At 51.1% G+C, this 18,412-nt stretch overlaps 1 protein-coding gene across 9 annotated transcripts in view; it reads right to left on the reverse strand.

Annotated features, from left to right (window-relative positions):
• Atp2b2 (ATPase plasma membrane Ca2+ transporting 2) overlaps positions 1–18,412 on the reverse strand; it is a 293,782-nt gene that overhangs the window by 86,017 nt on the left and 189,353 nt on the right. For all 9 annotated transcript variants that reach the window (XM_029535211.1, XM_029535206.1, XM_029535205.1 and 6 more), the window contains one exon: positions 14,908–15,421. In XM_029535211.1, coding sequence (XP_029391071.1) covers positions 14,908–15,106 — 199 coding nt within the window. In that variant the 5' untranslated portion in view covers positions 15,107–15,421. The remainder of the gene's footprint in view (positions 1–14,907; positions 15,422–18,412) is intronic.

Consider the following 18,412-nt stretch of genomic DNA (forward strand, 5'->3'; position numbering starts at 1 on the left):
CTTGTTAGGGTGTGACCGTGGCACACAGCAACTTGGTCTCTCATGGGAAAGATGCTGGCCACACAGACAGCAGCCACTGCAGTAAAGGGCTTGTCCTGCCTTCTCCAAGCTGTCCTGCCCCACCCACGTGAGGCCTCTATCAGGCCCTACACAGCTGCATGTTCTTCATTAGTGACCTGAAGCCTGGGTGCTGCCAATGTGTTTGTTAGCATGCTTTGGACAAGCCTGAGTGGATGTGGAACAGCAGAGGAGCTCCAAGTTCAGGATCAAACATCAGCCCCAAAGTAGGAACACGAGAGAGACAGATTTGCAGTCTGGTCCTACACCACCCAAGCCCATTCCCTTGCTTAGTCCTCTGGGTCATTGGAGTCCTGCCCCTCTGTTTAAGAGGAAGCCTTCTGCCTCCTACCACAGCCAAGCCTAGATATTGCCCAGCCTCCCTTTGTGTCCCAAGACTAACAAGGGGGCAGCTGGGGTACACCTCTGCCAGCTCAGAGGCCCTCTAATGGGGTGGTGGGCCACAGCAAGCTTATTCTCCTGAACTCTGTGGTGTACAAAGGCTAGGAAGATTATTGAGCCCACACAGTGACAAACCCAAGAAGTAGACACGGGACCCTAAACACAGCCACACGCACCTTTAGCATCCACAGACATCTAGCACACTGGGTGTGCAGGGCAAATGATACCTCAGTCTCATTGACAGGTCACATATCTGCCAGCCCCGCCTACCTGCTCCCATCTGGCCCTAAGTGTGTTTAGGAGAAAGTGAAAGGCATCAGGTTACTGAGCCGGACTCTGTGCCTCCACGGTGGGAAGAGTCCTGTGGATGCCCTTCACCTCTCATGACAGATGGTCAAGACCATGTGTTCTCATTTATCCAGGCCTAGGTTTTCTTCCCACAATCATGTGATCTGGACAAGTCAGTCAATCTCTCTGTGCCTCAGTTTCTTCCTCCACCAAAGGGGGTGAGCGGTGGTGTCTCCCTCCTACATGTGTGAGCTGCTGGTGAAGAGGCCAGTGTCTATTTTGTTGTTCCTGGAAGCGGGGGCAGTGATTCCCTTTCCATATAGGTTCCCTTCCTACCTAGGTCCCCTGACGGCTTTCTGTCCACCACATGGTCTCAAGTAAGGGACAGCAGAAGTTTGCAGGTAGACTCCCGACCCTGGTAGATCAATGGATCGTGGTATGATCACCTGCTCGTGTGTGAGAGAGGTCCAAGGTCTGGAGAACCAACTCTTACAGCTTCCAGCCACCAAAAAGCCTCCGGTATCCCCTTCACCTCACCTATCCTCGTGGGGTCTGCTCCAGGATGCTTGTCACCTTTGGGTGTCTATTCTCTAGGGGATCTCCAGGAGAAGCCATGCAGGCAGGGATGGTATTGATGGGGCTGCTTAGTTCAGTTATTTCTGCTGCTGGAGAAGATGATGGCCACTCAGGGTCTCTGCACCTCTCCGCTCCTTCCACTGGTCCTTCTTGGGTTATACCTGGATCCTCTAAAATACCCTGGAACTGTGTGTGATTGTGAGTTAGGAAGAAAAGAAGGAGAGAGGAGGGACAGAAAGGGGAGGGGAGGGAAAGGAAGGGGAAAAGATAAGAAAGAGAAGGGAATGAAGGGGGTGGGGGGAGGGGAGAAGGAAATGGAAGTAAAGGTGAAAGGCAAAAAACAGAAAGCAAGAAAAATGTATCTTAAAGAAATACGTCTTAAAGAAATGAAGAGGAGACAGACAGAGCCCGTGCTGGGTACAAAGCTCTTTCCTGCAGGACATATGGACTTCCTCACAGGGAAGAGTTTTGAGAGCGGTCAATCAAGAAATACCATCTTCCTGGCCTGGGGGTGTGAGCAAACACAGCCAATCACCTTCCGGAGGAGGTGTTCTTCCCTGGCTGGGGAAGGGGCATGCCTGCTTGTTAAGCCTGTTGTTAGAATTATGTAATAGAAGTTCATAATTCTATAAATCGCCCTTCAAAAGGTGACTGAGACGTGGGAGAGAGTAGTTCAATGGTCAAGAGCACAGGCTGCCCTTCCAGAGGACCTGGGTCTGTCTCAGATCCAGAAAGGCACACATGGTAAGTGCATAAAATACAGGATAATTTATATGTTACAGACCACAGATCCAAAGAAGCTAAGTAACAAGGAGAGCTTAAGGGGGGATGGTTGAATCTCACTGAAAAGGGGAAATAGATTAGATACTGGGGTGGAGGGAGGGAGGGAGGGGGTTGGGTGGGGGAGGGTTTAGGGTAAGAATAACAGGGACGATTGGGAAAGGATGGAGGGAGTGAGAACTGGGAAAAATAATTGAAATTGGAGGCAGAGGGTTGGGGGTGGCATCTCTGGGATGAGCTAGAAACCTAAGACAAGAGAAATTCCCAGGAACCTAAGAGGGTGATCTAGCTACGATTCCTAGCAACACAGAATAACGCAACTTGAAATGGCCACCTTCTGTAACCAAGCAAGATTTCCAGTGGAGGGAGATACCAACCTACCCACGAAACCTTTAATCCAAAACTTGTCCTACCTACAAGATGTGCAGCCATAAAGATGGAGCAGAGATTGGGGGAACAGCCAACCAGTGATTGGCCCAATCTGAGATCCATCCCACTAGAGAGAGAGCCATCTGCTTGACACTACATGATACTCTGCTATGCTTGTAGACAGGAACCTAGCATAACTGTCCTCTGAGAGGCTCCACCCAGCAGCTGATGGAAACAGCTGTAGAAACCCAGAGCCAACCATTACAGGGGGCTCAGGGAATCTCGTGGAAGGTGACAGGGAAGAAGGATCGAAGCATCCAGAGAGGTCACGGATATCACAAGAAGACCTACAGAGACAACAAACCTGAGCCCAGAAGGGCTTATGGAGACTGAACCACCACCCAGAGAGCATGCATGGAATGGACCCAGGCCCCTACACATATGTAACAGATATGGTCTTCATATGGGTCCCCTAACTACTGGAACCGGGACTGTCTCTGACTCTGCTGGCTGCCTTAGATCCTTTTCCGTAGTTCGGTTGCCTTTGTCTACCCTCAATAGATGGATGTTCCTAGTCCTACTGCAACTTGGTATGCCTGAGACCCCTAGAAGGCCGCCCCTTCTCTGAGAGAGGGAGGGAGAGATGGGAGAGGGGAGGCAAGAGGGAGGGTCTGAGAGGAGAAGAGGGAGGGAAAGCTGTGATCCCAATGTAAATAAATAAATGAATTAATTAATGAAAGAAGACATTGAAACCTCTAAGTCACCATTTACTACTTCTTTGTGCATGCCTCCCTAGGTCTCTCTCCTGGGGGAGTCTGTGTGGCGTGGTCACAAAGTTGCTCATCCCTTCCCAACCCCGTGTTCACTACTGTCCTGTGACGACAGTATTTATACCATGGGAAGCGGTGCACACTGCTGTGGAGAGCTGGGTGCTACACGCTTTCCACAAGAGCTCCGCTCGGGATCCTCAGTGATTGGTGGGGTTTACTGTCCCTACACCCACTCCAGAGCTCTCCAAAAGACACTTGCTCTCTCGGACCTGCCACGGAACAACACACATCTCGGTTGGCTAGGGTTCCGGGTTAGTTCTTTTCCTGGGACCCCATGGCTACTCTGCCCTGCCATTTTATGCAATTAGGTCCCTTCTGTGGCTCACAACCTGCAACTATAGCTAACAGGGCTCTTGGAATGACAAGGCCAAGAGAAGAAAGAGCATTCCAGCTGTCCAGTACAGGCACATTCTAGATGATTCTTTCAGCGCTTTCCTTCTGCATCTGTTTGCATGGAGTCTTTGCCTTTGCTGGAATTCACAAGGCAAGCCCTACCTTTTCCTCTGTGTGTGTGCCCATAAGCGTGCAAGCGCGAGAGAGTGTATGTGTGTGTGTGTGTGTGTGTGTGTGTGTGAGTGAGAGAGAGAGAGAGAGAGAGAGAGAGAGAGAGAGAGAGAGAGAGAGAAAGGCAGAGGTTGATGTGTGTCTTCCTCTCCACTTTATATTTGAGGCCAGTCTTTCACTGGTTCAGCTGAGCTGGCTAGCCAGCAAGCCCCAGGGAATCCCCCTGTCTCTGCTTCTCTGGTGCTGCAGCAAGTTGTCTTGCTCATGCCCACTTTTGCATATGTGTGCCAGGGATCCAAATTCAGGTCCTCATGTTTGTGTGCCAAGGACTTTACCGACTGAGCCATCTCCCCAGCCCCTGACTTCTCCCCTCTTTTAGAATGCTACTTTACAAGGCTCATCTTGTTTTATGTTCTCTGTAACTATTGTTTTCTAGAATGTTCCAGAATGTTTCTGCTACATGGAGAAGCAGAAAGGGACTTCACTGATGCCCTCATGTTGACATTTAAGGATCACCTGCCATCCCCTGTTCTTAGTGTCACACAGGGAAGAACTGAGACCCCAGAGGACGCCTTGGTGTCATTTGGATTTCTTCCACATGCCCAGTGAGCTCCACAATCCCTCTGTCTCTTTTCAGCCTAAGCTGTCTGTTTCAACAGCCACATTTCTCTGTATGCTGATAAAATGTTTACGGTGTGTTTTACTTTCTGTGTGTATGTGCGCACGTATGCACGTATGTGAATACACGTGTGCCGCTGCATGTGTATGGAGATCAGAGGACACCTTGTGGCAGTCAGTTCTCCCTCCTCCCATTTGGGTCCTGGGGATTGAACTCAGGTCATCAAGCTTGGCAGCAAGCCCCTTTGCCTTCTGAGCCATCTTGCCCCTCTCCTGACTGATTTTTAGCCTGGGCTCTGGAGTTTGCAGCCTCTCAGTGCACTATCTGTGTGCCCTGGGAAGGTGAATTAACTTCCTTGCCTCTCTGTGCACTATCATCTGTGTGACTCGGAAGGTGAATTAACTTCCTTGTGCCGTGTTTTCCCTGTTTGTGAGAATAGGACGCTTGCACTTAGCTGCATGGGTTATTGTGAGGATTCCACAAGACAGGTTTCTCAGGCTCTTGGAAAGCCACATGAAACACCTCCCTCTCTTGCTTGTTTACTCGGAATGACTCCAACTTCTCCCTCCAGTCCTGACCCTAAGCCCCAGCCCAGCCCATTCCATAGTCCTCTCTTCCTCATCTCTGTGCCTCTATCCATGCCCCCTTTCCTACTACAATTTTGGGTTTGTTCAGATGCTGCCTCTTCCACGAAGGCCTCCTGGATTCTCTAGCCAGAAATGCCAGCTCTTGCCTCTGAACCCTATGAGTATTTGTCCGAAGCTGTCTCACAGAGGGGACAGATCTACCCACCCGCCTTACAAGGCTACCTGGGTAGACAGACTGCTGGGATTTGTTTATGGGGGGCTTTCTTTGAAGCAGAAGCTAAAGCTGTCATCTGGGTACCGGGGAGACACAGGCCTGGGTGCTCATTTCCATGGGCTATAAATAACTGTCTGAAACCACGGCATGGGCCAGAACTGCACTAGGTGGAGTAAGGTAACCACCGAGAGATGAGGGACCTGTGCGGGTAACTCATTTGTCTTGCCTAGGCTTCTCAGGTGACAGGCGCCTGTAAAGAGAGGCAGTTTCGGCTGTCCTGAGCCACACCTGGCCCCATGGGACCCAGGCTGGTCTTAGAACTGAAGCCCCACTAATAGTCAAGCTGGTCCAAACACTAAGCAATTTTTCTTTTCCTTTAGCCCATTTGACAGATGGGGAAACTGAGACCCAGCAAGGAGAAAGAACTGAAAATGGGGCTCAAGCCTTTGGACTTTGAGGAACCAAGGAACTCTTGCCCAGGGGCACCTGTATGCTGGCTCACTACAAAGTCCAGCTGGCCAGGGTAGAGTTCTGGTTTGAATTCTCAAATTGTCCTGTGTTGGAGAACCACTATCCCACATGGCAGTGACCTTTAGGTATGATGATATCACATGAGCACTGCCCTCATGGATAGATCAATGGCATTGCAGTGGTTGTTGTCAGCCGCAGTGGGACAGTAACCATGGGTATGGGTAGTCAGTGTAGGAGAGAGCTGTGAGGAAGGGACAAGCTGAGTCTCTTTCCTCATCTCTCTGTCCCTTTCTCTGACTCTTATCCATTCTGCCATCTTCCCTGGAACACTGGACCTCACAGACATGGCTCTCTGACCCTGACCTTTAACCTGCAGAACTATTGGAGATACACGTTATATGATATCACTCAACAGATACCACCACATGAGATAGATAAGGATTCTCACATCCTTGGGTTTACAGTGGAGACAGAAGCCCAGCATCCCAGCCACTTGGTATACTCTTGCGTTCTGGGTGGAACCCTGGGGCGACAGAGAACCTGCTTGGAGAACCAGTTCCCTGAATTCTCACTTCTTTGTCTCAGCCAGCCCTGGAGACAGGTTTGTCCAGGACTCCACCCTCAGGGAGACTGAGGTCCTCTTCATACTCACACAGACAGGGCTAAGTAGTCTCACGCCAGGTGATGATTTCATCACACAGCACAAACAAGCCCACTTCATCAGTTGCTTTTTTCTGTGCTGTGATAAAATACCCTGACACAAGCAATTTAAGGGAAAGGCTTTGGTTTGGCTTATAGTTTGAGGAGGATGGAGGCCATCATGGAGGGAAAGGGGAGTCACAATTTGAAAAACTGATCTCATTAGCTCACAGTCAAGAAGCAGAGAACAGTGAAAGCCTATGCTCAGCTTACTTTCTCCTTTTTATACAGTCCAGGATCCCAGCTCAGGGAATGGTGCCACCCACAGTGGGCAGGTTTCCCCACATCAGTTAGCCCAGAAGTCTATCTCCTTGGTGCTTCTGGTCTTTATCAGTGTGACAATTTAGATTCACAATCACATCAGTTAAATCCAGACTGTACAAAAACACCTACAACCTGTGGCTGGAGACCCCTACTGCTGAAAAGGTGACTTAGGAACTGTTCATGCCTCACACCCTGGTCCTCACCCCAGGGTCTTCATTCTTGCTGTTTGCACTGAAATCATACTTTCATCCTATGGCTGGACATTCAATGCCTCCCTGTCCTTTGAGCCTGGCTCAGAAGATGCCTCTCCCAACTTTGAGCCTCCCTAGGCAGGATCAGTGCTTCTCTGGCTTCCAGCACATTCCCTCTCACTGCAGTCATTCCTGTCTGTTACATTCACAGCCAGGTAGCACGGGAAGATTTGTGTTAATGAGGGGCCCTGAGCCTCAGTTTCCTCCTGTGGCAGCAGGGATGAAAACAGTCTCCAGTTCCCAAGGATGATGGGAAGACAATGGGGCACAAAGCCATGAAGGTTGGCACACTGCGGGTAAGCATGCTCTAACTAGTTCATGGTATCACAGCTGGGGTCAGTTCCCTGCTGTAAATAGAACTGCTTCTAGGCCAGAGAGTAATGGGACAAGCATAGCTTTTGAACCACTTGCGACTCCCTTTGGGATCTTTAGGAGTTTAGGAGAGAGGATGTCTGGAAAAGATTCTGTCTCTCCTGCATCCTCCCCACCGGCTGGACTGAAGGCCTGGCTGCCCGTGGCTTCCAGGTTGCTTACAAACTCTTACACTAGTCTCTAGCCCGTTACCCTGACCTTGGAGCAGAAGTGAGTGTCTGTGAAGGCTGCTTGGTCCTCAGCATTACAGGGGCAGTCATGTGACACAAACGTTGTTCCCCAGGGAACCATCTCTTTACATCTCTGCTATGTCATCTCTTTACAGAAGAGAAGGTGTGGTCCAAACCTGTACATAGTAGATATGCAACATATATAATAAGGCTCAAAGAGGAAGAGACTGGCTCAAGGGCCTCCATGAGTGTCAGGACTCAAAGCCAATGTTCTCCTCCTCCTCCTCCTCTTCCTCCTCCTCCTCTTCCTCCTCCTCCTCTTTCTCCTCTTCCTCCTCCTCTTCCTCCTCTTCCTCCTTCTCCTCCTCTTCCTCCTCCTTTTCCTTCTTCTTCTTAGCACACAGTAGGTGCTTACTGTTTAGTGCACATCTGTTCTGTAAAACAATGGTAGCTTTGTTCTGAGAATCAGGTGACCTTTCCTCTCCACACTTCCATTTTCTGTTGAGCCTACCGGGAGCCTGTGCTGAAAGCACTGGACCTGGATACTTCGGCAGCCCACAGTGAGTGACAGCAGCCCTTAGTGAGTGATGGTGGCTCACAATGAGTGATGGTGGCCCACAGTGAGTGATGGCAGCCTATAGTGAGTGACAGCAGCCCACAGTGAGTGATGGCAGCCTATAGTGAGTGACAGCAGCCCACAGTGAGTGATGGCAGCCTATAGTGAGTGACATCAGCCCTTAGTGAGTGATGATGGCTCACAATGAGTGATGGTGGCCCACAGTGAGTGATGGCAGCCCGCAGTGAGTGACAGCAGCCCACAGTGAGTGATGGTGGCCCACAGTGAGTGACAGTGGCCCACAATGAGTAATGGCAGCCCACAGTGAGTGACAGCAGCCCTTAGTGAGTGATGGCGGCCCACAGTGAGTGATGGCAGCCGTGGTTGGGCAGAGCATTGCTGGATGGTCATCAGGGCCTCCTTATCCTGCAGAGATCACCCAGAAGCTTTCTGGTCAGCTGCAGGGTGGCCCTTTTTTGAACTGCTTTCTGCTTTCCTTTGTACCCACTGGCTGGCCTGCAGAGCTGTGTGCCCAGGACACTCCTCAACACGCACTAATGGGTCCTGGCTTTATTCTATGGATGATTCATATGCTGTGTGGGTGCTGCTCTGAAGGGCTGCCCCACTGACTCAGGCATCCTGGATCAGCCCACTTTTAAAGGACTTTTCTCCATGGTGGGGGTGGGGGTGGGGGTGTCTCAGGGAGGGTGTGTATGCACTCAAAGCAAATATCAGGCTTAAAAAAAAACCCAAAACAAAAAACCTACTCCTGTTTGCTTTGCAAGCTCACTCATCTACCAGGATGGGGTGATGAGCTCTCACCACAAATTAAGCCCAACATGTCCCCCAAAGTCACATGGAGATAACCAGAGAAGAGTGACAATGGCTGATACTGAGGTCGCTGCCACCATGGGCTGGGCTTAAAATCACGCTGTGTGATTTCTTCATTTCTCACAGCAATGCCACAAAAGCCACGTGGTCTCATGTTACAGATGAGGAAACTGAGGCCCAGAGGAGTAAATTACTGATCCAATGACCCACAGCTGGACAGGAAGAGGAACCAAGACTTGGCTGTGACCCCAGCCAACCTCCTCATTGCTGTGACACAGGTCACAGGCTTGCACCATAGTGTTTCCTTGGTTCTCTGGACATGATTATTAGGAACTGAGTTGGGCTGCTGACTGTAGTTGGCATGTATGGGATCCTCCATGTCCCGTAGCTGCTTCCTCCATCTCTTCTTCCTATGCAGGCCACGGTCATGTGAACGTCCGGCCCAGAAGCCCCTGTGGTTGTCTCTAGTCCTCTCAACCTCTATTGGTCTTGGAGAGACAGACCTGCCTGGTTTGAGAGTGGTCACATGACTACAGGTGGCCCAATGAGAATCTCTTCTGGGAATTTAAAGGGGTGAGTTATGGGGAAAGTGATGCCTTTTGCTTCTGGGGAGACTGGTGTGGAGGGCTTTGGCCTGAGTCCACCAGGGCACCCAGTGCCTGCCTGTGAGATAAGCCAAGGCAAGGGCAGCAGACGTTAAGCAGAGCAGGGGGGATGCCCAGTCACCCCTGGGTGGCACTGGAGCCAGCCATGCCTTGGGGATGACCTGTCTGTGTGCAGACATGAAAGCCCTTCTGTGGCAGAAGCCTGCATGAGACTGTGACCCGTCAACAGCAGCCCGGTAAATCCTTAAGGGAGATTAGATTTCTTTTTCATTGAGACATTGTCTCATGTAGCCCAGGCTAGCCTTGAACTCCCTATGTAGCTAAGGATGACTTTGAACTTCTAATTCTCCTGGTTCCACCTACTGAGTACAGGATGAAAGGTGTGCACCACAGTGCCTGGTTTATGTGGTACTGGCTCCAGAACTCAGGCCTTGTGCACGTCAGGTGAGTACACTGTTAACTGAGCCATACGCCCAAGTCCCAAAAGATAGTTTTTAAAGAAAAATTCTGAAGATGCTTTGAGTCACTGTCTCCCAGAGGCAGAGCGAAGGGGACCTAAACAGCATTTCACAGAAGAAAACCAAATCCGCTAAGCTCTCAAGCCCCCCTAGCAGGAGGGCTGAGGTGGGGACTGTCTTCCTCCAGTCTTCTTCTTGCCCCACATTTATGTGAGAAGGTGGCTACATTTCTCAGACTTAGGAATAGCCATGTGGGTCCTCCTCTTCTGCCCTCCATTCCATACAGTTAAGAGCCCTCCAAAGGAGCAACAACCCTTCTAGAAAGATCTCCGGGGAACAGGCAGGCCTTGTGGCTCCAGTCTGGAAATATCCCCATGTGGAATCCACATTCCACAAGCCCCTGTCTCACTATGCCTGGGACACTGCTACATCACCAGGTGCCTTGGTTTCCCAGCTGACCCCTTAGGGACCCCATGTCCCACGGGAGACAGAGGACATGAGGATAGAAAGACAGATGGCACCACTTACTATCCCACCCTTTCTGGGTCCCCATGCTATGGCTGATTCATGGACGGTTGTGGTTCTAAAACACCAGAACAATTTCCTATCACCAGGCATACCCCAGCTCCTGTGAACTCTTCCCCATTCCTTGCCCCTTGCCCCATGGTGGAGGCTGGCTTGGGAGTCATCTAAAATTAACCACAGGCTCCCCTTTACAATACAGGCATGGTGTCAAGTTCCCAGTGCTGTCCTGGCCCCTTTGTCTCCCTTGTTCTCCCCACCATGAAACACTCAGTGATAAACACCGGACAGGGACCTGTTCCAGGCACCCTTCCTGTGGGGCCAAGGGAGGGTGAGGCCACAGAGCATCCTGTGGCTCAGGGCCATGTTGGGCACGGAGAACCAAAGCTACCTGCCTCATGGGTGACACAAAGTGTTCCATGTCCTTTCCCCAGGCCCCAGATCCATCTCCAGCATGGAGGGACACCAGGGCATGCCTGCCTCTCCCTCACCCCTCCTTCTGTTGCTACTGCTTAATGCCTTGGGCATCATGCCAGATAAGGGGACACCCCAGGAAACAATGCAAGCTTCTGCTCTAAGCCTGGGCCTCCAACACTGGCTCCCCACTTTGTGCCTCCTCAGAGAACACATGCAATCTTCATTGGGGATCATTTTATCTGCTTCCCTAAGTCCTTCACGGTGCCAGGGCCAATCAATGTGTACCACCTTCAAAAGCACTCTGTGTGGTGATAGCTAAGGTGACCTGCATTACCTCAGCATTGCCTCAATGGCTCACGGAATCAAATGGCCACCAGGTGCTGCTGTTTTTCAAAGATAGGGAAAAGGGGCCCCAGAAGTTTTACTGAACTCTCTTAGTGTCCCTTGAAGAGAAAGCCATGAGGATTGAAACTCTACCATCCCAGTCGGGAAGAGTGTAGAGGGAGAAGGATGAGCAGGCAAGCAGGGAAGGGCATTGTCCAGCAGGGGACATAGAAAGCAACCAAGTGCAGAGGGTGCAGTGGTCTCAGGGGGTGTCTCTAAAGTCAGGCTTCTGTGTAGACAACCCAGTACTGCTGACCACAGGAGCTGAGCCCACACCCTCTGGTGCAGAAAGCAGGGCTGCATGTGAGTCACACTGCTGAAAGCCTCAGACCCCATCTATCCCTAGCTAGATAAGGTGGCAACTGCTATGTACAGGGCTGGAGCAGTTTCCCACACCAACTCCCTGATCTCTCCAGCATGTGAATGGTCGAGCATGTCAGAACAGCCATCGTGGAGTCTCCATATGGAGCAGGCACAGCCCAGACCATGTGGCTTCTGACTCAGAGGCTAGGGCTCTCTGGGCTAACCACATCTTTAAATCATATGGTCAAACTCAGTCCAGATGCTGAACCTGAGACAGCAGGGAGAAAAGAATTATGGGAGCCCAGCCATGCTTATGCCTGGTCTACCAGGGGATGCCCCTGGGTGTCTCATATTGTTCCTATCTAAGTAGTAGTTAGTGGTGGCCTCCACATATCTGCAGAATGGTCTAACTGCTTTCAGGAACACATGTATGGGGGAGGACACTCAGAACGCCAGCTATGGATCCAAACACTCATAGATCACCTTATTGGGAGAATGTGATTGCTTCTACCATAACGGCAAGAACAACAAAAGTCATCACTGCTAGATATTCAGACACTGGGCATTTGATTTGTGTCATTCAGTATGCAAAACCAACTGTATCCATGGCAAAGTGGTGACGTCCTTCTGACTTGGGGACTGTTTCATATTACCCTCACCATAAGCCTAGAAGGCCACTGCTATCATTAGCTCCATGGAGATAAGGAAATGGGCACAGAGAGGTTGAGTAACAAACACATCTAAAGACCCACAGCTGGAGAGTGGCAGAGCTGGGATTTGAACCCAGGTCCTCCACATCTGGAGATCTGTAGCGGTCTCCGCCCCTCTGCCCCTCCCCTTATTCCCATCTCTCCTGATACCCTGAAAGAACTTTCTAGAGACCAACACCTTAGGATTGGTTTAGTCAATGGTGGTATTCCCTTCTCAGAGCTCTTTCTTCTTAGAAACCTTAGGTTTGGAGAAGCAGACCAAAGTCTAGAGAGGCCAAAGGCCCCGAAGCGTGTGACTGACCGAGCAACAGACAGAGAGGGGAAAACAGCCAGTCTCTCATTTACACCTAGTGCCTAATGTCTCATTATGTCCTGGATCTGGACTTCTGCGAGAAGCAGCATTCTGTGTCGCGATACACATGTTCCTGTCTCTCCCATAGCCAAGACCAAACATCTCCCCCACGAGGAAGCTTTCCAGATTCTTCCTTTCCAGTCCACCTGCCTCACCACTCCCTGGGAGCATCCTCTATCCCTGCACCCACTCTCATCTATGTGCTGTGTGGATGCTCAGCTAACCCTAGGTCCCCCTGTGAGCTGGGGGACTCATCGGACACATCTCTCGGTGCTACTGGACCGCTATTCAGCCTTCATTGGTGGCAGGCACCAGGCTGGGTGCTGCGTGCATGTGGAAAGATCAAGTTCTTATCCTCAGGTTCACACTTGCTCCGCTGCCCCACTCCAGCAGTACAGAGAAGGTGAGCATCTGCAAATAGTTCTGTTTAGTGCTAAGAGTTGACTCACGCATGGCCCCACACTCTGGAGTCTACAAAGCTTGGCAGCAGAAGTGGGGTGGTTGATGTGGGGTACACATGTTAAAGACCCCAAAGCAACAAGCTATACTTGTTTTTAATAGTCAGTTCTTTGCCTGGGGAGATGGTCACAGCCTCCCTAGAACTAGGGCCCAGAGACACTTAAAGCAACATGCTGGTCTTCCATTCAAAGGCGAAGGATACTCAGGCATTTGTGCCTCCTGGCAGGCCAGTTAGAAGCCGGATGGCAGGTGAACATGATCCCTTATGCCAGAAATGGACTGGGGGGGGGTATGTGGGATCCCCAACCAGAGTCGCCACCTTCTTAAGGCCCCATGTGGCTGTTTTCAATCTTAGAGTCAGAATAGATATTTCTTCTATGCCTCCTCTCCCCACCAAATCATGCTTCCAGACTTCTGGCTCAGCCAGTGGGCAAGGTATCAGTGAGAGCAGGCAGACTAAAGAGGCAGGCTTCCTCGGCTTCACCTTCTGGCCCGAGAGGAAAGAGCACAGATGCCCAGTAGACACTCAGGAACAGCAGGGTACTAATATGTGACCATTAACCTCCCAGGCTGGGCCTTAAGGTCCCCATGAGCCCCCACAAAGCAGCCTCAGCACCGATGCCCCAGGGATGGTGTCTGGTAGTGCCCAGTTGTGAACACAAGGACTTGGGGGAGAGCTTTCTCCAAACCTAGTTGCCACCCATATCCCAGACTGCAATCTTTACATGAGCGAGTAATTGCTATCCAGTTAGAAAAAGCACACTAGCCACTTCCCGAGTGCCTGCTGCACATCCAACTCTACATAAAGCTCTTACACGGGAAGCACTGGCTTCATATTCCAGAGGAAGAGGCCCAGGCTCAGGGCAGCCATTGCTCTAGGTCACAGGCCTGGAAGGGGTCAGGATAGAGCCACCTGCCTGTGCCTCTGGCTTTGTGTAGGGAAAGTTTCCCACATGGCCACGGTGGGTAACTAGAAGAAATGGAGCCCTAGCAGGGCTCTACTCTGCCTCTTGGAAAATGCCCCAACACTGGTTGCCACTGGAAAGGCGGCGGCGGTGGTGGCGGCAGCAGCAGCAGCAGCAACAGCAGCAGCAACAGCAGCAGCAGCAGCAGATTGCTTCTCATTGGAATCCCCTGGGCCTATTCACTTTGCGAAGTTGTAAGACAGCCCCGCTCCCCCTCTCCAGGAAAGAACCTACAAGGACATCCACCATCTTATCCATCTTAACCTATAGCTGGCTCCCCAGCCCATTCCCCTGTCCCTGTGCTCTTTATCAAAAGCCTGGATTTGTGACACACAACTGCCCCTGCCACCTGGAGGTGGGGCATGTTGTGAGGCATGTTGTGATAACTGCAATTGGCTGCCCGTCTGCAGTGCTGTGGGTCTGTGCCCAAGCCAGCCATGAGGAGGCCGCTTTAGAGGCATGGGCATGGTGGAGAGATGTGGGCTGGAGGTTGGACTCTGAGCTACAATCACAGCGTGGAACCCATGCTGTGTCTGGACACAGGCGGGCAGGACATAGCTCCTTTTTGAGTCCCTTCAGTCTCACTCAACTGCCCCACCTCAAAGCCAGATGCCTCTTGGTTCTCACAGAGGTGGCAGTGACCACCCCTTCAGGCTGATTTGTCACCTTCTTCCCAGAGTATGGCCCTCTCCCAATTGTCTTACTGCCATTTTCTCCACGAGTGGCATGAATCAGACGTGGAATGAGATTCACCCCCCTTGCTAGGATACAGCTACAACCTAAAGGCATTTGTGTCTCTGTCTACCTTGGAGACGGCCCCACTATTAGACTTCATGGACACAGACCCTGGATCCAACTCCACAGTAGCCCGTGCATAAGCCTCCACACCTACCTTCAACAGGCGAGGTTTTGAGGCGCCGGCAGATGGCTTCAGTGTCCCCATACGTCTCCTTGATCTTGACCACAGCCTCCGTGCCCCGCAGCTCCATGAGGGAGCGCAGCTCCTCCATGGTGCACCCGAACTCGCCCCCATGGCTCGACTCATTTCTTTGGTTTTTGGAGTAAAAGTCGCTGTTGGTCATATCACCCATGTTTGCTGACGTGTCTGCTCAGGCTGGGCCTGAGGGTCAGCACTGGAAGAGGGTCCTCTGGGTGATGGCTGTGTGTGGCTGTCCTCAGTACACCTTCACCAGAGGATAGTAGCACGAGGCGGCCAACTTCGAGTCCCAGGAGGAGGTGATGGCTGAGGTGGGCTGGCGACAGCACTGGAGAGCTCTGAGGAGTGTCTCCAGGAGTGGGGTGAAGTCCAGGGGCCGAAGAGGCTCAGGAATGCTGACCCAGGAGTCTCCATTCAGTGGGGCCCATGGTGATCCCTGGGGCTGGCATCTACATGGTCGGGACAGCTCCTGTGGATATAATCACAGAGTAAGCAATGGGGGTGAGGCATTCAGAGACCATGGGACAGATGCTTAGGAAAGTTAAGAAACAGGTGTTGACCCACCACACACACACACACACACACACACACACACACACACACACACACATCTGGATCCCACTCTCTCAACTCACTAGCATACTGCCAGTCCATTGGCTACCACACTATTTAAGTTGTAGGGTATATCCACATGACACACTGAGTCCCCACACATACTCTGGGGTGCAAATGCCCTCTTGCCAAACATACCCTAGCTATGCAACACACCAACTGCTCTCTTTGTGCCTATTCCACGGTCACAGACATACCAGCACAGGGCTGCATTTCATGCCACCCGGATGGAGACACCTTCCATGTGTACTGTCATACACTGTCCCATCTCTAGGCATGTAACTGAATGTCCCCTCACAGACACACAGAAGACCCCATTTCCCTTTCTCTGACTGGCCCTATGTATTTACACATGCAATTTGTCCACACAGTCTAGGGCACAACTCCTCTCCCCATAGGTCCCCTGATGCCTCCCCTACAACACTCCCTCTCACAGGCCCCATCTGTACCTACAGCCCCCACCACAGTCCTCCAGGAACCCAGACTGGTGTCAGAGGAGTCACCACATGTATTCATGAGGCTGTCGTTGAGTTCAGAGCTTTGGTTCCTCCCTACAAGAGCTGGGCTCCATGGAGCCCTCACCTGGAGCCCCCACTGGTCAGCACCAAGGACAGCAGACAGCAGCCCACAAGTCCCTCTGGAAGCAAGGAGGAGGGAGTCCTTCTCTGCCGTACAGGCCACCCATGCAGGACTGCTGTGGCTGTGGGCTGCCAGGAAGAGAATCCAATCTGCCAGGATACCTGATACCAGCAGCGGAGGCCCCAGCAAGCGTTGGGTGACAAAGGGCCCCAGCTGAGCTCACTTGAGCATGGCACAGGGATAAGCCCCTCCCATCAGGCATAGGCAGCTAGCCATCCTGACTGGGCAGTGAGGAACAGGAAGACAAAAGGAAGATAAAAGGAAGACAAAAGGCGCCAGTATCCCGCCACCCTCCACCTGCCTGACCTTTCTCTTCACAGGCTTCTTCCCCACATTTTAGGGTTGCTGGTATCAGGTTCCTGTTTCATTTTCTCAGTGGGAAACTCCAGAGAGGGAAGGGAGTTTGTCAAGGGACACAGAGAGCAAGAGGGTAGAGAAGTCCAGCGGGGATGATGTCCTTCCCTCTCCTTCCTTGTGGGTGGGGGGAGGTTCTCTCCTCTGGGCTGGGCAGGATGGACCTTTCAGGCAAATGCTGGCAGAGCTAATGGGGTGGGGCGTATGTCTTGTGTCCTGGCTGAAGTATCCTATGCCATCCTCCAGGAGACACTTGGCTTACAGGGATTGGAGTGTACTATGGCTTATATACATTGGGACCAATAGGTATCCTATGGAGCATTGTACGGTATAGACATGATGCCCCCAAGAGAAGATCTGGGTGCCAGAAGCAATGTGTGCCTGGAGCTCCAATGCAGAGGTGGCCCCGTAACGGCCCCATCCCTAGCTCATGTGGTCTCAGTCACCTTGGGACCAGGTGAGGAGGAAGCCAACTCAGTCCATGAATATAAACAATAATCCCATCTCCCTCTTTTTTTTTTTTTCCTGAGACAGAACAGCCTCAGACCTGCTATGTAGTCAAAGGTGACCTTGACCTTGACCTTGACCTCTAGATTCTCCTGCTTTTACCTCCCAAGTGCTAGAGTGACATGTTGGCACCACCGCACAAGGCCTTTCTCCTCCATTTCTTTTTTTTTATTATTATTTTCTTTATTTACATTTCAAATGCTATCCCGAAAGTTTCCCATACCCCTCCCCCCACCTCTCTCCTCCATTTCTTAAACAAGTACCATACGTCAGATGACATGCTAAGACGTCTCTGTACATATAGCATTACATATGACTGCCATGCATGCAGGTAAGCAGCACAGAGATTACCTCACATGCCGGGATCCATCCCCAGTAACCTAGATATGCACACGTATGTGCATGTGCACCCCCCCCCAAATGCATGTGTGCACACACTTCATACAATATCATCTGCTAGGAGCTAAGTTTCAAGGATTACCTGCAGTGTATTTCTTGTGTTGCCTTGGCTAAAATGTTACCCCACTGTTCATCCAGTAACCATGAATAGATAAATGAAATAAAAAGTAAGCAATATCTCATTTAAATACACACACACACATTTTACTGACAAAAAGAATGAGCCCCATGGAACTGAAGAAATTTATCCAAGTTCACACAGCAGTGGGGATGTTAGGGAAAATTTAAACTTTAGACTGTGGCCCACCATCCCATAAAAAGGGCCTGGTTGGAGTCTGCTCTAGGGAGTAGAGCCTTTTAAGGAAGTGCTAGTTCCCCAGACTCTGGCTCACTACTTTTTTTTCCCCCATGACTACAAAAGACTGCAGGTTCTCAGCAGGATCCTGTACCCAGAACATGCCAGCTATAAGAGTTGTGGGGAGCTCTCTCAGAGCACACGGTTGGAGGAGGCCTGGGTCCCATACAGAGGGGACACAGGGGCTTCTGTGTTGATCAGCACACTTTCTTCTGCAGACTGTGTCTTGTGAAAGTCCAAGAAAATAGGGGAAAAAAAACCCTAAACGGTTTGAGAAGATGATGATCCAATAACACAGAGTAACTTGTGAACAAGGTGAGGATTAAATGAGGTGGAACACTTTGGCCCCTTGCTGATGTCTGGAGATGTAGGTGGACCTATTGCTGGAGGAAGAGACTCTCTAGAAACCTAGTATAGGCTTTGCTTTCTTAAGGATAAGAGGTGACTTTTTATTTGTAACCTGGGAAGACTTGGTCCTCAGCCCAGGCAACAATGTAGGTAGGAGGGGTGTGTGTGTGTGTGTGTGTGTGTGTGTGTGTGTGTGTGTGTGTGTGTGAGAGAGAGAGAGAGAGAGAGAGAGAGAGAGAGAGAGAA

This window comes from Mus pahari, chromosome 2, assembly GCF_900095145.1.
Source record: "Mus pahari chromosome 2, PAHARI_EIJ_v1.1, whole genome shotgun sequence".
In the NCBI taxonomy this organism is placed as follows: domain Eukaryota; kingdom Metazoa; phylum Chordata; class Mammalia; order Rodentia; family Muridae; genus Mus; species Mus pahari.